General features: G+C 41.8%; 1 pseudogene and 1 gene segment (V, D, J or C); one reads left to right on the forward strand and one right to left on the reverse strand.

Annotated features, from left to right (window-relative positions):
- Positions 1 to 1679: 1679 nt before the first annotated feature.
- On the reverse strand, positions 1680 to 2837 carry LOC149123046 (T-cell receptor alpha chain V region RL-5-like). The segment is given in 2 exon segments: positions 1680 to 2522; positions 2649 to 2837. Coding segments are annotated over 2 exon segments (510 nt in total).
- A 20460-nt stretch (positions 2838 to 23297) lies between these two features.
- On the forward strand, positions 23298 to 24308 carry LOC149123047 (high mobility group protein B3 pseudogene; annotated as a pseudogene).
- The last annotated feature ends 1250 nt before the right edge of the window (positions 24309 to 25558 follow it).

The raw sequence follows: 25558 nt of genomic DNA on the forward strand, positions 1-25558 counted from the left end.
TGCATATCTACAACCAGCTAATCTTTGACAAAGGAGCTAACATCAATCCGTGGATAGAAGACAGTATCTTCGACAAATGGAGTTGCAAGAACTGGAACTACACATGCAGAACTATGATAAAGACCCCTACATACTCCTTTTCAAAAATCAACCTACAATTCGTTAGGAATCTAAATCTTACCTGATGCCATCAAATTACAGAGAAAACTTCAGGGAACCCTACAAGACATTTGCATAAGCAAAGACTTCTTGGAAAAGACCCCAGAACCACAGGCAATCAAATCAAAAATAGACAAATGGGATTACATCAAGCTGAGAAGCTTCTGTTAGCAGGAAATACTCGACAAAGTGAAGAGGCCACCAGCAGAATGGGATAAAAATAAAAAATAAAATATTTACAAAAAATAAAATATTTGCAAACAGTGGAACTGATAAAGGTTTAATATCCAGGAACTACAAAGAGTTCAAGAAGCTCAACAACAACAACAACAAATCCAGTTAAGGAATGTGCAAAGGACATGAATAGGCATTGCTCTTTTTCTTCTTTTAAAGATTTATTTATATATGAAAGTCGGAGTTACACAGAGAGAGAGACGGGCAGAGAGAGAGAGGTCTTCCATCTGGGGGATCACTCCCCAGCTGTCCGCAATGGACAGAGCTGCGCCGACCCAAAGTGGGAGCTAGGAGCTCCTTCCAGGTCTCCCACACTGATGCAGGGGCTCAAGCACTTTAGCCATCCTCTACTACTTTCCCAGGCCATAGCAGAGAGCTGGATCGGAAGTGGAGCGCTCAGTACTGTAACTCCCAACAATGGGATGTCAGCACTAAAGGCAACGGCTTTACCCGCCACACCACAGCCCCACCCTACTTAATGGTACATTTGTATTCAACTTCCAGGTTCACAAGCAGATGGGTGTTTGCTTAAGTACAACTTCTGAATGGGCTACTTGGACTAAAATAGGAGATTATTTTCATGTAATGAGGGTGCCCTCTGAGACCCCATATCTTTGATGCCTACACACTTCTTTTCTGCGAGAGATTCCCCCTGCAGTTGAAAGAACAGAGCAAGGCACAATATAATTAAAACAATATGTTCCTGGAGCTAGCGCTGTGGTGCATGCATTAAAGCCACGGTTCGCAGTGCTGGCATGATATATGGGTGCTCGTTCAAGTTCTGGCTGCTCCACTTCCAATATAGCTCTTGGCTGTGGCCCGAGAAAGCAGTAGAAGATGGCCCAAGAACTTGGACACCTGAATCTATATGGGAGACCCAGAGGAAGCTCCTGGCTCCTGGCTTCAGCACAGCTCCGGCCATTGTGGCCATTTGGGAGTGAACCAGTGAATGGAAGACCACTCTCTCTCACTCTCACTCTCACTCTCACTCTCACTATCTCTGCCTGTGCCTCTCTGAAGCTCTGACTTTCAAATAAATAAATAAATAATTTAAAAAAAGAATATGCTCCTAAAAAAAGGAAGAGCAAGCTTGAAACTAAAGTACCTTTCATGCACAAAAAAAACAAGAACAATCGCAACACAAAACCCAGGGTCACACCCCCACCCACAGCTGACTTGGGTCTCACACAGAGAGACAAGGGAAGCTTCCCCTCACAGTATTTCTCGACTGGGCACTTGTATATCGTGACAGGGAGAAGATGGAAAGATTCCTGCAAAGGGAGAACTGGAGAGGAAATGAAGGTCCTGGGATATGGGGAAAGAGTTTCTATAGCTCAGGCTGTGAGTAGGGTGACTTGCACCAGTGCTGATCTCAATCGGATTGCATCCCTAGTATTCAATTTAACTTATCTTATGTTTAGCAAAAATGATGAGATCCTTGCAGATCTCCCAGACTGAGAGATGAGGAGATCTCAGGAGAGACCAGATCCACATTTCTCTTGGCAGAGGAGCCATTGCAAACTTCAGCAGACACCAGGGAACATCTTCAACCTGCTGGAACACTAGAGGCACCTTTACTGAAAGCAGAATCATCTCAGATAACTGGAACTCACCTGTTCATTAGATTTCCTCTTCCCGCTCCTAGTCGCACTTTTCCAGGGCTCCAGAGCCCTAGAACATCAAAGCTGGAATCTGTTCCTTCCCTGCGAGTGTCCGCAGACACCTCGTGACTTTGGAGGGAAACCTAGCTCGACCCTCCCAGGGCTGCCCACCCCCAGCCCTCAGCTGCACGCCTCTGGGTTTGTGCTCGGCTCCCTCTGTGGTTCCTCTCACTGTGTCTCTCAGAGCACAGTAGTACACAGCTGAGTCTGATAACTGCAGTGAGGATTTGTGCAGGTGGAAGGAGCTGTCCTTCTTGACAAGAGTGGCGTGAAAACCTTCATGCTTCATTCTCTGGTTTTCTGTTCCGCTCTTCAACAGGAGCTGAGGACCTTGATGGATATGCTGGACGTACCAGAAAAGGACATCCAAATAGCTGGTTTGGTAGTTGCAGTTCAGGGTCAGAGATGAGCCCTCAGAGAGGATAACTGGTCCCTCGGTCTGGGTCACTGAGTCTCCATTCGTCCTTCCTAAAATGATTAAGGTGTTGTAATTTAGGAATATGTCAACAGGACAGTCCAGGGAGAAAGTGGGGCTAGAGATCTTCACCAAGATCTAGGAACAGAAAATAATTTAAAAAACCAAACATCACTTACTGACAGTTATCAGCAGGACCACCACAGTCACTGAACAAGACACCGAGAGCATGGCTGGTGAGCTAGGAGTAAGACAAAGTCCTTGGATGCACCCCGGATGTCAGGGTGACTCTCCAGTTTTAGAACCTGAATTCTGAGAGGATCTCCTGGAAAATCCTTGCTCCTTGGAAAGACAGCCTTACTGCCCTGCGGCAGTTGCAACAATGAAGAGTGAACAAAATATGCACCTGTCAAACCACTTAAACCATGTGGAAAATAACCCCCATCTGAAGAAAGATGCGCCCTCTTGTGGTTAGTCCAAGCATTGGCAGTTTGCATCATGGCTCTCACATTTGACTCCTTTTCTTAGGATATTTAAAGTTAAAAGAGAAGATTTTGACGTTTTTACCTCAAGGAAATCATAAGCTTTTGATGTGACTGTTGCACTAAGTATACTGCATTATAACATGGAGTACACCTTTATTTAAAATTACATTGTATTTTATAAATTTGTATACATGTGTCATTTATAAATAAAATCAAACTCAACTAATAAAAGCAATAGTCAAAGTAGGCAGAGGAGTGAACATTGAGTTCACGATAGTGGATGAGATGGTAGGCAGGAGTCCTCAGGCTTCCCAAAACCACTCTGCATGGGATGTGCTCTGGAGTTCATTACCTGTGTTACAAAGATGCCACCCAGTTTATGTTCTCAGATCTCCACACCATGATGCTAGTTCATCCCACAACTATCTGCAACCCAGACAGTTACCTTGGCCTTCTAAACAGGACTTTTGCATGCTCTGCAGTGGGACCAAGGCAGCAAAGGGCATCTTGACCTCCTCATCCTTTCCATCACTGCCTCCTTGAAGGCCGATGAAGTTGCAGACAGGAGGGCACCCCACACACATCAGAGTCGGTGTGAGATGGATATAAAGTCCTCTTTGTTAATTCACAGAGGTTTTGTGGTTTATTTATTACTGGAGTATGGTGTAGAGTCATGCTAACTAATAATGCAGAGAGCTGTCTTAGATGCCTGGAGGGACCAGATTCTTCCAGCTGTTCTCTCAGGCCTAGAGAGCCAAGCACCCTAGCCAGGTGGTAAACTGTATTGTGACGTTTCACAAACATACAACAAAGTGAAAATTCTTCTATGGAGGAACAATGCAAAGGCTTCAGTAATGATTTTTAAAAGATGTCATCTGTCATCTTACTTGTCCACCTGTTACCATCACACAATTCCCTCCACCTCAGGGTACTGAAATTGCATGGCACCATCCTGATACACTCAGATCACCCACAATATCTCTTTTTAAATTGATATCTCTCCAGTCTTTTTTCAAATCCAAACCACAAATGTAGTGTTAGAATTTGCATGCCTGAGGTCTCTTTTGTGATACTGTCCTTAAACTCAAAGCTCTCAAAACTGTCTTTAGCCTGGCCCTCTTTTAGGAACTCAGCCCACATCTCAGGCCTGACACATCTCAACTAAACTCCTGATCTTCCCTGCCTCTGCCTACCACAACAAGCCTCATCAATCAGCACTCACCTGGCAGCAGCACTATCTTCCTATTTGTTTAGGTCCAGAGCTTTGGCATCATCTTTGATTTCTTTTCTTCATATTCCTATTCAATATGCCAGCAAATGTTGTGAGTTTTATCTTCTAAACACCTCAGGATCTGTTCACTTCTCAGCACATCCACTATTACCACCTTGGTCCACATCACCACCATCATTCCACCAGGATGACAGCAACAGCCTGACTTGTATTCCTAACTCTCTACAGTCTACTCTCAACATGGTAGCCAAAATCCTCCCCCTTTGAGATACGAATTACATGTGATTTCCTCGCATTCCCCTCCAGAACGCCCCTAATCCGCCGGGCTGACACACCCTTTATGTGGCTGCCAGGCCCTACATGTGAGCCAGTCTCCCATTCCTCTCCTCCAGCGGACTCTACTTTGGCTTCTGCATTGTTCCTTGAACAGCTCCACCTCAAGGCCTTAGCACTGGCTGTTGCCTAACCTGAAGCTTGGCTGGTAAATGTACACCCTAACTTTCCCCCACTTCCTCCATGCACTTGTTCCTTGAGGCCTGCAGTGACCCCTCCCTACATCTAAAATCACAGTTGAAGTGACTCTGCCTCCATGAGTCCCATCTCCATTTTCCTGCTCTACTTTCCCCTAGCACTTAACTAATATGCTATAACATTTGTCTCATTTTTCTCTTTGTATCAGCCAAGAGGGCAGGAACTTTATCTGGTTTATTCATAATGTGTCTTTACTGTATATGACAGTGCCTGTCTTGTGTCCATGAACAACATCAGGTTCGTGAAATACAAATTTTATATTTATACAAATGTACTTCAAATAGATTTTGAACTGATTTTCAGTATTATTAATCAAATACTGAGTTAATGAAGATGATCCAAGCAAGTTTAATGCTCACAGCAGAAAATATGAGTATGGACCCCCTGGGGAAAATAAATAAACATGATCAACAACTAAGTGTCTGTTGAATTCCTAGTACGTTGGAGTACCTGCCACTAAAGGAGTGGCATTGTGTTTATTTTTGTAATTTTGTTTAATCCTAACAAAATCCTATGAGATCTTTCTATCAATAGATTTCAGAAGAGGAAACTCACCCTAAGAAAACTGAAACCACTCATCCAAGACTATATAGCTGATTAGTGACTGAGTCAGGATTTTACACAGAAGTGCTGGAACTGTGGCACAGTGGGTTAAAGTCCTGGTATGCAGTGCCAGCGTCTCATATGGGCACCAGTTTGAGTCTCAGTTGCTCCACCACCAATCCAGCTCTCTGATATGCCTGGGAAAGCAGTAGAAGATGGCCCCCAAGTCCTTGGTACCCTGCACCCATGTGGGAGACCTAGAAAAACTCCTGGCTTCTGGTTTCAGTTTGGCGCAGCTCTAGTTGTTGCAGCCATTTGAGGAGTGAACCAGTGGATAAAAGACCTCTCTCTCTCTCTCTCTCTCTCTCTCTCTCTCTCTCTCTGCCTCTCTGTAACTCTGCCTTTACAAATAAATTAAATAATCCTTTAAAATAGAAGAAGTGCTGGACTCTTGGGCCCATCCCTTTGAATGTGTACTGCGAGCTGGTGATTACCTCCCCCCCCATTTGTTACCAACACAAAAACACTAGCTCCTCCCTGGGAAGTTATTTATTGCAAATTCTGCTACACCCAGTCATGTCTTGCTCCCTCCCCATCCTCTCCCTGGATTGTTGACCAATGCCCTGCCATCCTCTCAGTGCCTTTCTTCACGTGACTCTTACCCAGACTCAGATTATCAGCATCTTTCACAGTGCACTGATTCTTGAAAAATGCGATGAAACACCTGACTGATACCCGCACTCTAATAACACAGCACAGCTGGCTCAGGCTCAGGGAGTTTATGAACTTAAGAAGCCCATCCACAGTTACCAGTCTCTGCATTGGACCTCCCCATATCCTCCTCTGATTGACATGTCCCAAATGCCAGTGACCAGAGTCCATCATTTCCTGATCCCAAATTTCTCTGTTGTACTGATTGTGATTAGAGTAAGGCATTTGCGTGTCCAAATACCGATGGAGTCTATGGTCACAAAAGGCTTCCATAGCCTTGGAAGCCCATGGCAAGAGCCTTGTGTGATCATTGACGTCATAAATAAGAGTGTTAATTGTTAAAGGAACAAAGGAAGTCTCTGTGCACTTACTCCACATGTAGGACATCCGCCTCTAATGTATTGTACTATGAGAATCGACTGCAAATTTTGTTCCCAAACTCTACTCTATATTTTGTGTGTGTGCATGAGTGTTAACTGTTGAAATCTATGCTTAACATGGAGTTGGTCCTCTGTATATAAAATCAAACTACAAATGAACCATTATGAAGAAGGAGATGGGAGAGGGAGAGGGAGGTAGGATGAGAGTTGGGGTGGGAAGGCGGGTATGGGGCAAAGAACCACTATATTCCTAAAATCTATAAAAATGCATTCATTAAATAAAACTTAAAAAATAAGTAAATAATCATAAAAAGTAAAGTAAGGCATTTGGACTGGGAGACCCCTAATGCATATGCAGCCCTCAAATTCTCTTTTCTCATTGTCTAAATTTCTTCCCCCTTTCTCCCACAATTATTTTCTGTGCACTGCTCCCAAGCCTCAAACATAAGCAGCATGGGGATCATATCACCACTGGGGCAGTGACTCTACGTGGCCTGGAACGAGGAGACACCAACACTAGCCCCAGGTGGAGTCAGCCAAAACCCACAGATTCTGTCATTAGGAACTGAACACGCTATGACATGAGGGATCTCTCCTTCTTTATAGTAATTGAAAAGTGAGTTAAGAAAGGAGGTAATATGCAGATGAGTTAAATTGATAGAAATGACAGTGTTGGCTACATAATAATAATAAAGCTGTCCTCAGCTTACAACATAGGCCTGGCATGAATAGCTGTAAGTTCCTGTCTTTAAAATCAATTCCAAAGGGTTGCACTCATCAAATCCCACACAGAGAGTAATAAGGGTGTACATCCATCCTTGTGATGCCGCTGACTTACAGTATATAAGTAGCCAGTCAGTATGATCATCTAGTTACAAGACGAGTAACTATAAAGAAAGCAGGTAAATGTTTATCCCTATCATCATCATTGTCATCATCATCATCATCATTTTAAAAAATGTTTTATTAATACAAAGAGAACAGATTTCATGTATTTCACATGTACAATTCCAAGAAGATCAGCACTGTGGCTTAGTGGGTTAAGACGCTACCAGTGGTGCCAGCACATTATACGAGCACAAGTTCGCACCCTCTTCCAATCCAGCTCTCAGCTTATGGGCTGGGAAAGCAGTAGAAGACACACAAGTGCCTGGGCCTCTGCTCCCATGGGGGAGACCCAGAAGAATCTCCTGACGCCAGACTTCATATCAGCTCAGCTCCCCACGTTGTATCTGTTTGGGGAGTGAACCAGAAGAGAGAAGACTTCTCTGTCTCTGTCTCTCCCTCTCTCTGTAACTTTACCTCTCAAATTAATAAATAAAATATTTTAAAAAAAACTGTTGGACAGATAGAAGTCACAAGTCCCAGTATCACATAGCACATTGTGGCTTTTATAGTCATGGTTATGTGTAATATTCTGTATAAAGAATGAGGGGAGGGGGGTTCCAAGATGGTGGAATAGGGAGAGAGCTCACTGATAGTCCAGGAAAAGATACTTTATTTTTTTTAATCTTTTATTTAATGAATATAAATTTCCAAAGTACGACTCATGTGTTACAATGGCTTCCCCCCACCATACCGTCCCTCCCACCCACAACCCTCCCCTTTCCCACTCCCTCTCCCCTTTCATTAACATCAAGATTCATTTTCGATTATCTTAATATACAGAAGATCAGCTTAGTATACCTTAAGTAAGTATTTCAACAGTTTGCTCCCACACAGAAACATAAAGTGAAAAATAATAGATGATTTTTTTAAATGATGATGAAATCAAATCAGACCTATTGTCATGTTTAATCCCAGTGAGAGTCAAGTTGGGAATTGATAATTTCTTTTTTTTTTTTTACAGAAGATCAGTTTAGTGTACATTAAGTAAAGATTTCAGTCGTTCACACCCCCATAGAAACACAAAGTGAAATATACTGTTTGAGTATTCGTTATAGCATTAAGCCTCAGTGTACAGCACGTTAAGGACAGAGATCCTACATGAGGAGTAAGTGCACAGTGACTCCTGTTGTTGACTTTACAAATTGACACTCCTGTTTATGGCATCAGTAATCTCCCCATGCACCAGTTATGAGTTTCCAAGGCTATGGAAGCCCCTTGAGTTCTCCAACTCTTATCTTGTTTAGACACGGTCATAGTCAAAGTGGAGGTTCTCTCCTCCCTTCAGAGAAAGACACCTCCCTCAGGAAAAGATACTTTAATAAAAGTGGAGATAGTGAAGTCTCAGGGTTGAGTTTGGGAAAAAACTGCACAGGGAACTGTTCCAGAGTTAGAGGGACATGTGGATCGACGTGGAGGGCATGGGCACCCATGGCTCAGGAGCCCTGCTGCCGAGAGTCTCCTCTGCACCAGCGCTGGAAAGAGAGGTGAGGCAAAACCACAGCAGCCTGAGACACTGGTGGAAAAGCAGCAGGAAGAGCCTAGAGGGAACAAGGCTTGAAGCCAGGTGGGTAAAGTACACCAGATTAACTACAGGAGAGAAAAAAAAATAAAAGGGATGATACGGACAATTCTCTCACTCCACACACCTTACAAAGGCATGAAAGACAATAGAGCAGGTGCCATTTTGGACATATGTGACCGCTGTGTCAGCTCAGGGCTGCACCCACGCTCAGCCAAACAGAAACACCTGACTCTGGAGGGGAGTAATAACAGGACCTAGTGAATGTGTGGAGCTTATGAACCATACTGTGAAAAAAAAATTGAGGGTGTGTGGGAGAAATCACAGTATGGTTGAGAGGTGAGTAGTCTCGGTGGGAGACTCACAATCTCGAGTGGCCTTGGCTACCCAGTGAGAGACATTGCAGTGGAATCTGAGCTTACACTGAAAACTGCACAGATCCTTTGTGTGCTCCTTGAGACAGAACAGATGAATATTATATCCACTGGGGCTAGCGCTCAGGCACCGATTGAAATCGAGAAGAGCTCACCTGAGCAGAATTACTACCCTTCTGAATAAAAGAGAGAGAGAGAGAGAGAGAGAGAGAGAGAGAGAGAGAGAGAATTACCACACCAAACCTGGGTGTGTCACCTTTGGCACACCCTTAACCCTGAAGAACTGAATAGAGCTCTCTGGCCACACCCACCACAAGCCACTAGAGATTCACCAAAAGCAGAGAGTCCACTTAATCTAGAGTAATAGTACAATGAGAAAAGCCACTACAGTGGAAAAAAAAGAAGAAACCAAAGAATATCTCCACAAGCCAAACAACAAATGCAAAGACTGAGGAAACAAGAACAAGGAAGACAACATGACACTCCCAAATAAACATGACAATCTAGTACAAGATTATGAAGATGATGAGATAGAAGAAATGCAAGATGCAAAATTCAAAAAAAATTATGATAAGAACATTTGGAAGTAATCAAAAACAAATGTATGAACTACAGAAACCCATAAAGGACAGGACAGAAAATCTCTCTCGTAAAAATGAAATAATAAGAAGAAATCAAAATGAAATGAGGAATTCAATAGAACATGAAATTGAGATATTAAAGAGAAATCAAAATGAAATGAAGAATTCAGTAGAACAAATAAAAAATACAGTTGAGAGCCATAAAAACAGAATCAGTGAGGCAGAAGAGAGAATAACGGACTTAAAAGAGTGCACAGGAAAGTATACAGTCAAACCAAAGACAAGAAAAGGAAATTAGGGAATCTTCAGGATAGTATCTAAAAAACACAACATTCGGGTTCTAGAAGTTCCTGAAGGCATGGAGAGAGAGAAAGGATTAGAAGGCCTTTTTAGTGAGATACTAGCAGAAAACTTCCCAGGTTTGGAGAAAGAAAGAGTCATCCAAGTACAGGAAGCACACAGAACCCCCAATAAACAGGACCAAAAGAGAGCCTCACCATGACACATTGTAATCAAACTCACCACAGTGAAACAGAAAGAAAAGATTCTAAAATGTGCAAGAGAGAAACATCAGATTACACTCAGAGGATCTCCAATTAGACTCACAGCTGACTTCTAATCAGAAACGTTACAGGCTAGGAGGGAATGGCGAGATATAGCCCAAGTACTAACAGAAAAAAACTGCCAGCCCAGAATATTATATCCTGCAAAGCTCTCACACTTGGGAATGAAGGTGAAATGAAGACCTTTCATAGCAAACTGAAATTGAAAGAATTTGTCACCACATCCAGTCCTGAAAAAGATGATCAAAGATGTGTTACACACAGAAACACAGAAACATGGCCATATATACGAAAGAAGGTAAAGGAAGAAAATCTCCCAGTAAAAGATCACTGGAAGTTCAAAGCATATATCACAAATATCTTTGGGAAAATGGCAGGGCAAAGTCACTACTTATCAATAGTCACACTGAATCAATATCATCAAAATGTCCGTTCTCCCAAAAGCAATTTATAGATTCAATGTGATACCAATCAAAATACCAAAGATATTCTTCTCAGATCTGGAAAAACTGATGCTGAAATTCATATGAAGACACAGGAGACCTCGAAAGGCTAAAGCATTCTTGTACAAAAAAAAAAAAGCCGGAGGCATCACAATACCATACTTCAAGACTTACTACAGGGCAGTTGTAATCAAAACAGCATGGTACTGGTACAGAAACAGATGGATAGACCAATGGAACAGAAGAGAAACACCAGAAATCAACCCAAACATCTACAGCCAACTTATATTTGATCAAGGATCTAAAACCAATTCCTGGAGCAAGGAGAGTCTATTCAAAAAATGGTGCTGGAAAAACTGGATTTCCACATGCAGAAGCATGATGCAAGACCCCTACCTTACACCTTACACAAAAATCCACTCAACACGGACTAAAAATCTAAACCTGAGATCCGACAACATCAAATTATTAGAGAACATTGGAGAAGCCCTGCAAGATATAGGCACAGGCAAAGACTTCTTGGAAAAGATCCCAGAGGAACAGGAAGTCAAAGCCAAAATTAACAACTGGAATTACATCATATTGAGAAGTTTGAGAAGTTTTTCTAAAAAGTCAAGAAAGTGAAGAGGCAAGTAACAGAGTGGGAAAAATATTTGCAAATTATGCAACCAATAAAGAATTAATAACCAGAATCTACAAAGAGATCAAGAAACTCCACAACAGCAAAACAAACAACCCACTTAAGAGATGGGCCATGGACCTCAATAGACATTTTTCAAAGAGGAAATCCAAACGGCCAACAGACACATGAAGAAATTTCAGGATCACTAGCCATCAGGGAAATGCAAATCAAAACCACAATGAGATTTCACCTCACCCTGATGAGAATGGCTCACATTCAGAAATCTACCAACAACAGATGCTGGTGAGGATGTGGGGAAAAAGGGACACTAACCCACTGTTGGTGGGAATGCAAACTGGTAATGCCACTATGCAGATCAGTCTGGAGATTCCTCAGAAACCTGAACATAACCCTACCACACAACCCAGCCAGCCTACTCCTCGGAATTTACCCAAAGGAAATTAAATTGGCAAAAAATTGAACTGTCTGCACCTCAATGTTTATTTTTTTTTTATTTTTTGACAGGCAGAGTGGACAGTGAGAGAGAGAGAGACAGAAAGGTCTTCCTTTTGCCGTTGGTTCACCCTCCAATGGCTGCCGCGGTTGGCACGCTGCGGCCGGCGCACAGCACTGATCCAATGGCAGGAGCCAGGTACTTATCCTGGTCTCTCATGGGGTGCAGAACCCAAGTACTTGGGCCATCCTCCACTACACTCCCTGGCCACAGCAGAGCAGCTCAAATCACAATAGCTAAAACATGCAATCAATCTAAATGCCCATCATTTAACAGAAGACTGGATAAAGAACTTATGGGATATATACTATACAGAATACTATACAGAGGTAAAAAAAAAAATGAAATCCGGTCATTTGCAACCAAATGAAGGAATCTGGAAAACATCATGCTGAGTGAAATAAGCCAGTCCCAAAGGGACAAATGTCATATGTTCTCCCTGATCGGAGACAACTACCTGAGCACCTAAAAGGAAACCTGGTAAAGTGAAAGGGACACTACGAGAAACAATGACTCGATCAGCCCTTGTCCTGACTGCCAAGGGACAACTTACTATTTTATTCCTTTTGGTATTTGTTTTGTTCTACTTAATACCATTGTTTGAACTCTTTAATTAACACACAATTATTCTTAGATGATTAAATTTAACTAAAAAGTGATCCCTGTTAAATATAAAAGTGGAATATGAGAGGGAAGAAATTCACAGTTTGGCACATGCTCTCTTGGACTTACCTCTAATAGGAGAGCTAGAAACGTGCCAGGGGATTCCAATTCATACCATCAAGGTGGCTTGTACCAATGCCATTTCACTAGTCAAAGTGATCAGTTTCAGTTCATAATTGATCATAATGATCTGATTAAGTGTCAAAGGGATCACATAAACCAGACTAGCGTCTGCTAATACTAACTGATAGAATTAAAAAGAAGACAACAATCCAACATGTAAGTGGATACACAGCAGACTCATAGAATGGCAGATGCATTAAACAGCACTCTGGCCTCAGAATTAGTCCTTAAGGCAGTCATATCTGGCTAAAAAGTCCATGAGAGTATTTCAGGCATGGAAAGCCAAGACACTCTGGCAAAAAAAAAAAATGACCTAAATGAAAGATCTCTGTGAGTGAGATCCCAGCAGAAAGAATGGGTCATCAAAGAAGGAGGTACCTTTCTCTGAAAGGAGGAGAGAACTTCCACTTTGACTATGACCTTGTCTAAATAAGATCATAGCTGGTGAACTCAAGAGGCTTCCATAGCCTTGGTAGTTCATGACAAGAACCTCGGGTGATTACTGATGCCATAAATAAGAGTGTCAATTGTAAAATTAACACCAGCAGTCACTGTGCACCTGTTCCCCCTGTAGGATCTCTGTCCTTAATGTTTTTACTAAGCGAATTAACCTTAAAACTATTCATCAAACTGAACTTTATATCTTGTGTTTCTGTGTGGGTGCAAATTGTTGAAATCTTCACTTAGTGTATACCAAGTTGATCTATATAAAAAGGTAATTGAAAATGAATCATTTGAAGAATGGAATGGGCGAGGGAGTGGGAGATGAGATGGTTGCAGGTAAGAGGAAGGTTATGGGGGGGAAAGCCACTATAGTCCAAAAGTTGTACTTTCACAATTTACATTTATTAAATAAAAGTTTTTAAAAAAGTAAATTTGAAAAAAAGAAAGATCTCCACAATAAACATTTTAAATCTTAAAGAATGTAATAGAAGTCACAAAAAATGGATAAATATTCCATGTTCATTGATTTGCAGAATTAATATCGTATTAGTACACACTAGAACATACTAGTGAAAGCAGTGTATAAATTCAATGCAAACCCAATCAAACTAAAAACAACATTCTTCTCATATCTAGAAAAATATAATGTTAAAATCATATGGACACAAAACAGATCCCAAATAGCTAAAACAATCTTAAACAACAATATAACAACAAAAAATAGATGCATTATAATACCAGATATCAAGACATATTACAGGATACTTATAATCAAAACAGCCTGGTAATGGCACAAAAATAGACTTGCGGAACAATTAAACAGATTAGAAACCCCAGAAATTAATCTGCATATCTACAACCAGCTAATCTTTGACAAAGGAGCTAACATCAATCCCTGGAGCAAGCATAGCATCTTCAACAAATGGAGTTGCAAGAATTGGAACTACACATGCAGAAGTATGATAAAGACCCTAACATACTCCTTTTCAAAAATCAACCCACAATGCCTCAAGAATCTAAATCTTACCTGATGCCATCAAATTACAGAGAAAACTTCAGGGAACCCTACAAGACATTTGCATAAGCAAAGACTTCTTGGAAAAGACCCCAGAACCACAGGAAATCAAAGCAAAAAGAGACAAGTGGGATTACATCAAGCTAAGAAGCTTCTGTTAGCAAAGGAAATGTCCAACAGAGCAAAGAGGCCAAAAACAAAATGGGATAAAATATTTGCAAACAATGGAACTGATAAAGGTTGAATATTCAGGAACTACAAGAGTTCAAGAAACTCAAAACACAACAACAACAACAACAAAAAAGAAACAAACCAGTTAAGGTTGGACAAAGGACATAAACAGGCATTTTTTTTTATTTTCTTTTTTCAAGATTTATTTATTTATTTGAAAGTCAGAGTTACACAAAGAGAGGAAGAGAGGGAGACAGAGAGAGAAAGAGAGACAGAGAGACAGAAAGAGAGAGAGAGCTCTTTCATCTGCTGGTTCACTCTCCAATTGGACACAATGGATGGAGCTGTGCCGATCCAAAGCTAGGAGCCAGGAGCTTTGTCCAGGTCTCCCACGCTGGTGCAGGGTCTCATGCACTTGGGCCATCTTCTACTGCTTTTCCAGGTCATAGCAGAAAACTGTATTGGAAGTGGGGCACTCAGGACTGGAACTCTAAACAAAGGGATGCCGGCACTACAGGCAGCGGCTTTACCTCCCACACCACAGTGAAACCCTACTTGATGGTACGTTTACACTCAACTTCCAGATTCACAAGTAGAGGGGTGTTTGATAAGTACAACTTCTGAATGGTTTCCTTGGACTAAAATAAAAGTTTCTTTTCAAGCAGTGAGGGTGACCTCTGAGACCCCATGTCTTTGATGCCACAGCCCTACACACTTCCTTTCTGCAAAAGAGATTCCCCCTGCAGTTGAAAGAACAGAACAAGGCACAATAATAATTAAAAGAATATGCTCCTGGGGCTGGTGCTGTGCTCAGTGCATTAAAGCTGCAGTTTGTAGCTGTGCATGGGTCTCACACAGAGACAAGGGAAACCTCCCCTCACAATTTCTCCCAACTGGGCTCCTGTCTGTTGTGCCGGGGAGAAGATGGAAAGATTCCTGCAAAGGAAGAACTGCAGACGAAATGAAGGTCCTGGGAACTGGGGCAGAAATTTCTGTAGCTCAGGATGTGAGGAGCACCACTTGCATCATCTCTGACATCCGTGGCATTACACCTCGGATATCCAACTTAACTTAACGTATACTTACCAAAAAATGAGATCTTAGCAGCTCTCCCAGACTGAGAGATGAAGATATCTCAGGAGAGACCAGATCCACATTTCTCTTGGCAGAGGAGCCATTGCAAACGTCAGCAGACACCAGGGAACATCTTCAACCTGCTGGAACACTAGAGGCACCTTTACTGAAAGCAGGATCATCTCAGATAACTGGACCTCCCACAGTTCATAAGATTTTTTCTTCCCACTCCTAGTCTGACTTACTCCAGAGCTCCTGAGCCTGAGACATCAAAGCTGGAATCTGTTCCTTCCATGTGAGTGTTGGTAGACAACTCATGACTTTGGAGGGAAACCTAACTCTCTCCTCCCAGGGCTGCCCACCCCCAACCCCCAGCTGCACGCCTCTGGGTTTGTGCTCAACTTCCCCTGTGGTTCCTCTCACTGTGTCTCTCAGAGCACAGTAGTACACAGCTGAGTCTGATAACTGCAGTGAGGATTTGTGCAGGTGGAAGGAGCTGTCCTTCTTGACAAGAGTGGCGTGAAAACCTTCATGCTCCACTCTCTGGTTTTCTATTGCACTTTTCAACAGGAGCTGAGGACCTTCATGGAGATACTGGACATACCAGAAGAGGAACACTGAAGAGCTGGTTTGATAGCTGCAGTTCAGGGTCAGTGGTGACCCTTCAGAGAGGATAACTGGTCCCTCGGTCTGGGTCACTGAGTCTCCATTCGTCCTTCCTAAAATGATTAAGATGTTGTTATTTAGGAATATGTCAACAGACAGTCAGGGAGGAAGTGGGGCTAGAGATCTTCACCCAGACCTGGGAACAGAAAATCATTTAAAAACCAAACATCACTTACTGACAGTTATCAGCAGGACCACCACAGTCACTGAGCAAGACGCAGAGAGCATGGCTGGTGAGCTGGGAGAAAGACAAAGTCCTGGCAGCCTTAGATATACCCCGGATGTCAGGGTGAAACTCCAGCTCCAGAACCTGGATTCTGGGTAGGAACTCCTGGAGAATCCTTGCTCCTTGGAAAGATAGCCTCCCTGCCCTGCAGCAATTGAAACAATGAAGAGTGAACCAAACATGCACCTGTCAAACCACTTAAGCACGGTGGAAAATAACCCTCATCTGAAGAACGACGCGCCCTCTTGTGGTTTGTCCAAGCATCGGCAGTTTGCATCATGGCTCTCATATTTGACTCCACTCCTCCAGTATATTTGAAGTTAAAAGAGGATTTTGAAGGTTTTCCCACAAAATAACCATAAACCTTTTTTGTGATGTATGCTCCAAATACACTTCATTATAACACGGTGTACACATGATCTTCCACATGATCTCTCAGGCTTGGAAACCACCAGCATCATAGCCAGGCTTTAAACTGTATTTTGATGTTTCAAAAACATGCAATAATGTGAAAACTCTTTTAGGGATGAAAAAGGAAAACTTTCAGTAATGATTCCTTTTTAAAAAGTATTTATCTTCTTATATGAAAGTCAGAGCCACAGAGAGGAGAGACAGAGAGAGAGAAAGAGGTCTTCCATCTGCTAGCTTACCACCCTCCCCAATTGGCCAGAATGGCTGGAGCTATTCCAATCTGAAGCTAGGAGCCAGTAGCTTCTTCTGGGTCATCCACGGGGCATTTAAAGGGGTTCAAGGACTCGGGTCACCTTCCACTGCTTTCCCAGGCCATAGCAGATAGCTGGATCAGAAGTGGAGCAGCCAGGACCCAAATCGGTGCCCACATGCGATGCCAGCACTGTAGTTGGCAGTCACCCACTATGCAACAACACCAGCCCCAGTAATAATTTCTGAAAGCTGTCATCTGTATGGGGTACTGCCATATGACTTCTACATCAATTACTATCACATAATTCTCTCCCTGAAATTGCATCACAACATCCTAGTATGCTGAAATCAACCAAATCATCCAAATAAATTCCAGTATGTGAGAGTAACTGGGAGTACACCAGTGTTCACAAAACAAAAAGCCATTTGATTTTTTCCCACTTCATTTTAGATGGCATGATATGCCATAATTGCTGTCACTGGTGTGCTTGATAAACCCCATGAAGAATAAAACTAGAACTTCCTTTTGACTCTGGCCCAGAACAGCTTACACCTCTCAGGCACATACCTCCCAAAACCACAGGTTCACCTCTGATGCTCTCAGCTTTGCTCTCCATGTCTTCTAACAACAGAAAACTATGCACGTGTGCCCGGGTTGATAATAGCATCTTAAATCTGCAGGTACCACTGAGTAAAGTATTAGCTAGACAAATCTTTTTGTACATATTATTAAAGTTCTTGCCTTTATAGGCAGTAAACTCTTTTAATTTTTAAATTTCTGATCTACATAATCACTGTACATGTATTTGAGCTACTGTGTGATATTTCAACACATGTACACTATGAGTTTTGAACAAATCAAGGTGGTTAGTATTTCCATTTGCTTATCATTATTTTTGGTTGGAGTTTTTTATTTCGTCTCCTCTAATCAAAAAATAATATAAGCTAGTGATGATGTGGAAAAATAGACTGACTGTAGAATGTAAATTAGTACAACTAGAAAACCGCATGGATATTTCTCTGAAATGTGAGATTAGATATACCATAGATTCAGCCATCCCATTGCTGGAAATTTACCGAAACCAATGAAATCAGCATATGAAAGAATTATTTGTATTCCCATGTATATTACTCAATTCACAATACCAAAGATATGGAATCAACCCATATGCCCATCAGTTGACAACTGGATTATGTGGTATATATATAAACACAACAGCACACTATTCAGTCATAAAAAAAGAAAGAAATCCTTTTTTTTGCAACAAAATAGATACAAATGGAAACCATTATGCTTAGTGAAATAATCCAGTCCCACAAAACAAATATATGTTTCTCTCATATGCAGTGTTTAATATGGAATCCAAAAACAAACTATAGGGATGAAATGAACATCTGGTGATTTGATTGTTGGTTTTAGCCCTTGTTGAACCACTATGGAACTGTGCTCTTCTAGTTTTTACTTGTTGAATATTATGATTAGTGGTACATTAAGCCTGTGATTATAGAGTGGATTGAAATTACATTTTTTGCAGATAATTTAAAAGACAAAAAAGATGGGAAGGAAGTAGTTGAATTTAGGAAGGGACAGAGGGACAAGGGGAATATGGTTTTGTTTAGAATTGTACCTATGAAATACATGAAATCTGTTCTCTTTATATTAATAAAAATATGTGCTGAAAATAACCATAAATAACAAAAAGGAAGTCATGTACAGAAGACAATTTTAAGGCAGATTACACCAGTTATTATCAAGACACAATAACATACACCTAGGAATCACAGAGAGAGTGGTGAATTTCCCAAAAGAGCAGGGAACTCCACAAAGAGGAAACTCAACTTGTGGAAACTTTACCACGTAGATCAACATTTTTAACTTTGGAAACACCAAGACTGTGGAGGATGTGAGGAAACAGAATTGACAAAATCTACCCTAAGGAGCACAATGGCTGATATAACAGCTTAAAACTCAGATTGTCAGTACCTGGTACAATTGAAAATTTTGTGCAAAGGAACTCTGACCTGACACAGATTCAGATTTCAATATAATTGGGAGTTACCCTCACAAGCCATTAGCACAAGTCATCTTCCAACTTCAGGGAACAGGACCATTTGGTGAGTTTCACTGTAATACTCCAATGTATAAATGTTGTGAAGCAGCATTTTTTAATAAACAAGGAGGCACATTATACAGAAGGTTTCATAATTTAAACAACTCCTGAACCATGATAGGTACTCACATATTTGTTGAAAGGATGAATCTGGGCATCCAATGTTGCAAAGGATTTTAGTTATTTTCAGATTTTTCTTTCCTTTTTTTATATAAGATTTATTTATGAGTGCTTTGAAAGGCAGACTTGCAAAGACACAGGGAAAGTCAAAGAGATCCTCCATCAGGTGGTTCATTCCACAAATGCCTATAACAGACTAGGCTAGGCTGAAGACAGGAGCCAGGAACTCCACCCAGGTCTCCTACCATGTGGAGGGGCCAAAGGACTTGGGGCACCTTCTGCTGCCTCCTATGAGCATTAGCAGGAAGCTCGACTGGAAACAGAACAGCAGGGACTCGATCAGAGGAATGGGATGTGGGCATCCTAGGCAGGCTGCCTAAGCTGCTCACTGCCCCTCAGACATGTGTTTTAAGCTTCATTAGCCAGTTCTCTTAGAACTGTCAAAGTACTAAATTGAAAAATGATGCAATTGTGTTCCTGGAGCATTCATTACCTTATGATACTTTTTTTAAGATATATTTTCTGTGCTGGCACTGTCCATAGCAGGTAAAGCTGCCGATTGCAACCGGCATCCCATATGGGCACCAGATCAAGTCCCGGTTGCTCCACTTCTGATCCAGCTCTCTGCTATGGCATGGGCAATCAACAGAAGATGGCCCAAGTCCTTGGCCTCTTCACCCAAGTGGGAGACCAGGAAGAAAATCCTGGCACCTGGCTTCAGACTGGCACAGCTCCAATTGTTGAGGCCCATTAGGGAGTGAATCAGCAGATGGAAGACTTTCTCTCTCTCTCTCTCTCTCTCTCTCTCTCTACCTCTCTACCTCTCCGCCTCTCCTTCTCTCTGTGTAACTCTGACTTCCAAATAAATAAATAAATCTTTAAAAAATATTTATTTTTTATTTGAGAGATTGAGTTACAGATAGACAGAGGGAAATACAGAAATATCTTCTATCTGCTGTGCACTAACCAAATGGCCACGACAGCAGGAGTTGGGCAAGTCTGACGTCAGGATCCACCAGGTTCTTTCAGGTCTCTCACGCTGGTGCGGAGGCTCAAGCTCTTTCGCAGGCTTTCCCAGGCCATAGCAGAAAACTGAACTGGAAATTGAGCCTATGACTTAAATCTTATATTTAGCAAAAATGATGAGATCCTTGCAGATCTTCCAGAACAAGAGATGAGGATATTTCAGGAGAGACCTAATCCACATTTCTCTTGGCAGAGGAGCCATTGAAAACGTCAGCAGACACCAGAGAACATCTTCAACCTGCTGGAACACTAGAGGCACCTTTACTGAAAGCAGGATCCTCTCAGAACTGGAACTTGCCTGTTCATTAGATTTCTTCTTCCCACTCCTAGTCTCACTCCAGGGCGCCCGAGCCTGAGATATCAAAGCTGGAATCTCTTCCTTCCATGTGAGTGTTCCCAGACACATCATGACTTTGCAGGAAAACTTAGCTCTCTGCTCCCTGGGCTTCCCACACCAGGCCCCAGCTGCACGCCTCTGGGTTTGTGCTCAACTTCCCCTGTGGTTCCTCTCACTGTGTCTCTCAGAGCACAGTAGTACACAGCTGAGTCTGATAACTGCAGTGAGGATTTGTGCAGGTGGAAGGAGCTGTCCTTCTTGACAAGAGTGGCATGGAAACCATGATGCTCCATTCTCTGGTTTTCTGTTGTGCTTTTCAACAGGAGCTGAGGACCTTCATGGAGATACTGGACGTACCAGAAAAGGAATTCCGAATAGGAGTCAGCTTGGTAGTTGCAGTTCAGGGTCAGAGATGAGCCCTCGGAGAGGATAACCAGTCCCTCTGTCTGGGTCACTGAGTCTCCATTCGTCCTTCCTAAAATGATTAAAGTGTTGTTACTTAGGAATATATCAACAGGACAGTCCAGGAAGGAAGTTGGGGTAGAAATCTTCACCCAGACCTTGGATTAAAAAATCATTTAAAAAACATCACTTACACACAGTTATCAGCAGGACCACCACAGTCACTGAGCAAGACGCAGAGAGCATGGCTGGTGAGCTGGGAGAAAGACAAAGTCCTGGCAGCCTTAGATATACCCCGGATGTCAGGGTGAAACTCCAGCTCCAGAACCTGGATTCTGGGTAGGAACTCCTGGAGAATCCTTGCTCCTTGGAAAGACAGCCTCCCTGCCCTGCAGCAATTGAAACAATGAAGAGTGTACCACACATGCACCTTCAAATCACTTAAGCCATGTGGAAAATAACCCTCATCTGAAGAACGACGCGCCCTCTTGTGGTTTGTCCAAGCATCGGCAGTTTGCATCATGGCTCTCATATTTGACTCCACTCCTCCAGTATATTTGAAGTTAAAAGAGGATTTTGAAGGTTTTCCCACAAAGAAACCATGAACCTTTGATGTGACTGATGCACCAAATAAACTCCATTATAACACAGTGTACCCATGATCTTCCACATGATCTCTAAGGATTGGAAACCACCAGCATCATAGCCAGGTGTTATACTGTATTTTGATGTTCCACAGTATACAATAATGTGAAACTTCTTTTAGGGATGAAAAAAAGGAAAACTTTCAGTAATTATTTCTAAAATCTGTCATCTGTATGGAGTATTGCCATACTACTTCTCTATCAATTACTATCACATACTTCTCTCCACCTGAAATTGCATCACCACATCCTAGTATGCTGAAATCAACCAAATCACCCAATTGAATTTCATTATGGAAGAGTAACTGGGAGTACACCAGTGTTGACAAAACAAAAAAACATTTGATTTTTTCCACTTTATTTTAGATGGCATGATATGATATAATTTCTGTCACTGGTGTGCTTGATAAACCCAACGAAGAGTGAAACTAGAACTGCCTTTTGACTCTGGCCCAGAACAGCTTACACCTCTCAGGCACATACCTCCCAAAACCACAGGTTCGCCTCTGATGCTCTCAGCTTTGCTCTTCCATGTCTTCTAACAACAGAAAACTAGCACATTTGCCAGGATTGACAATAGCATCTTAAATCTGCAGGGACCACTGGGTCAAGTATTATGAAGACAAATCTTTTTGGACATTTAATTAAAATTCTTCCCTTTTTAGGCAGTAAGATTTTTTAATTTTTAAATTTCTGATCTGTGTAATCACTTTACATGTTTTTAGCTACTGTGTGATATTTCAACACTGCTGCTCGTCACGAGGCAGCAGTTCCGATAGAGCTCCTCACGGCCAGCCTGGGGAGCTCAGGATTCGAGCGGGATGATGAGTGTCAGCGGCAAAGGAACCACACCAGAGCCAGGAGATCAGTCAACGCCTATGCGCAGCTGGGTTCTCGACTTTATTGGGAGGGGAAAAGCTTTTATAGACACAGAAAGGGGGCTGTCCAGGGCACAAGGGAACTGAGCCAACCAGCTGAAAGCTAAGGCAGGACACGAGCCGGGCACGCTCTCACGGGCCTATCACAGCCGAGGACACATACTGTCCATGAATACGGAAGTCTCCTGTCAGGCTAGCCCTCTTGTGGCTAGTCCAAGAATCGGCAGACGCATCGTGGCTCTCAATCTGACTTCATTTCTCCAGTATATTTTAAGTTAAAAGAGGATTTTGAAGGTTTTACCTCAAATAAACCATAAATCATTGATGTCTCTGAAGCACCAAATACACTCCATAACACGGTGTACCCATGAACTTCCACATGATCTCTCAGGATTGGAAAACATAAGAATCATAGCCTGATATTAAACTATATTTTAACATTTCAGAAACATACAATAATGTGAAACTTCTTTTAGGGATGAAAAAAGGAAAGCTCTCAGTAATCATTTCTGAAAGCTGTCATCTGTATGTCCTACTAAAATACTAATTATCTATCAATTTCCATCACATAATTCCTTCCACCTTAAATTGCATCACAACATCCTGAAATCATATGAATCATCCAATTGAATTTCATTATGGGAGAGTAACTGGGATACGGCAAAAGCAGTGTTCAGAGGAAAGTTTATAGCAATAGGTGTCTACATCAAGAAATTGGAAAGGAACCAAATAAATGAGCTTTCAACACATCTCAAGGATCTAGAAAAACTGCAGCAAACAAGACCAAAATCTAGTAGGAGAAGAGAAATAATTAAAATCCGAAAAGAAATCAACAGGATTGAATCCAACAAACATTACAAAAAATCAGCCAAACAGCCAGACTAGCGAATAATACAGTCAGGATGGCTAAAGGTGACCCCAAGAAGCCCAAGGGCAAGATGTCTGCTTACGCCTTCTTTGTGCAGACTTGCAGAGAGGAACACAAGAAGAAAAACCCAGAGGTCCCGGTCAACTTCGCAGAGTTTTCCAAGAAGTGCTCCGAGAGGTGGAAGACAATGTCTGGAAAGGAAAAGTCTAAATTTGATGAAATGGCGAAGGCGGATAAAGTACGTTATGATTGGGAAATGAAGGATTATGGACCAGCTAAGGGCGGCAAGAAGAAAAAGGACCCCAATGCCCCTAAAAGGCCACCGTCCAGATTCTTCCTCTTCTGTTCAGAATTCCGCCCCAAGATCAAATCCACAAACCCTGGAATCTCTATTGGCGATGTGGCCAAAAAGCTGGGGGAGATGTGGAATAACCTGAGCGACAGTGACAAGCAGCAGTACATCACCAAGGCGGCAAAGCTCAAGGAGAAGTACGAAAAGGATGTTACCGACTATAAATCTAAAGGAAAGTTCGATGGTGCAAAGGGTCCTGCGAAAGTTGCCCGGAAAAAGGTGGAAGAGGAAGACGAAGAGGATGAGGAGGAAGAGGAGGAGGAAGAAGATGAATAAAAAATTGTTGTTCTGTCTCCTTGTGAATACCTTAGAGTCGGGGAGCGCTGGGACTGGAACACCTCTCACTGGAGACATGTCTTGCCCTCATTAGGTTTAATTAACGAGAATTGGATCTGATCATATTGTAGTTTCTCAAAGTGCTCTAGAAATTGTCAGTGGTTTACATGACGTGGCCATGGGTGTCTGGAGCACCCTGAAACTGTATCAAAGTTGTACATATTTCCAAACATTTTTAAAAGGAAAAGGCACTCGCGTGTTCTCCTCACTCTGTGCACTTTGCTGTTGGTGTGACAAGGCATTTCAAGATGTTTCCGGCATTTTCATTTACTTTGTAAGGTGGTGTTGACTCTCTGGTTGTGGGCTAGAGCTCCTGAGTTACCAGCTGTACATATCTATAGTTTGTAAAAAGAGCAAAACAACTGAGACAAACTCCCGATGCTCCTTGCGTGACACTGAGGCTGTGGGGCAGGTGCCTGTGCAGGGGCTGAAGCTCAGGGCATGCACTGCGAGGCTGGACCCGTTGACACTGCAGTGGGCATCCATTTCGCTTCAGGTTGTCTTGTTTTTGTATATAGTGACATAGCATTCTGCTGCCATTCGTAGCTGTGGAAAAAAAAGGGGGGTCAGCTGGCATGAGAAGGGTTGGGTTTTGTTTTTTTGTTTTTGTTTTTGTTTTTTTTAGTTAAGTGCAGTAGTTTTTTAACTGTTTGTTTTTTTTTAAACAAACTGTAGAACTCTTCAGTGTCAGCAAATTGAAGAGCCACTACCATCGATGGAAGTTCAAGAACCTTCTGTACTTAAAAGACTTTGCAATGTTCTGTTGTTTTTTTTTTGTATGTTTAGAATGCTCAAATGTTTTTGAAGTTAAATAAACAGTATTACATTTAAAAAAAATCAGCCAAAGAGCTAGTTTTTTGAAAAAAATGAATAAAATTGACACACCATTGACCCAACTGACTAAAAAAAGAAAAGGCTGAAATCAATAAAATCAGAAATGAAAAAGGAAATGTAACAACAGACACCACAGAAATAAAAAGAATTATCAGAAATTACTACAAAGAGTTGTATGCCAGCAAACAAGGAAATCTATCAAAAATGGATAGATTCCTGGACACATGCAATCTACCTAAATTGAACTATGAAGACATGGAAAACCTAAATAGACCCATTACTGAGAAAGAAATTGAAACAGTAATAAAGGCCCTCCCAACAAAGAAAAGCCACTTCCCATGTTGGATTGTTCTCTCCTTTTTAATTCTATCTAGTATTAGCAGACACTAGTCTTCTTTATGTGATCCCTTTGACTCTTAATCCTATCATTATGATCAATTAGGAACAGAAACTTATCACTTTGATTAGTGAGATGGCATTGGTACATGCCACCTTGATGGGATTGAATTGGAATCCCCTGGCATGTTTTTAACTCTCCCATTAAGGGTAAGTCCGAGTGAGCATGTGCCAAACTGTACATTTCCTCCCTCTCTTATTTCCACTCTTGTATCTAACGGGCATACTTTTCAGTTAAATTTAAGCACCTAAGAATAATTGTGTGTTAATTAAAGAGTTCAACGAATGGTATTAAGTAAAACAAAAAAAAATACTAAAAGCAATAAAGTAGTAAGTTGTCCCTTGACAATCAGCA

The sequence above is a fragment of the Oryctolagus cuniculus genome, chromosome 12 (genome assembly GCF_051225735.1).
Source record: "Oryctolagus cuniculus isolate XC-2025 breed Fujian yellow rabbit chromosome 12, ASM5122573v1, whole genome shotgun sequence".
Classification (NCBI taxonomy): domain Eukaryota; kingdom Metazoa; phylum Chordata; class Mammalia; order Lagomorpha; family Leporidae; genus Oryctolagus; species Oryctolagus cuniculus.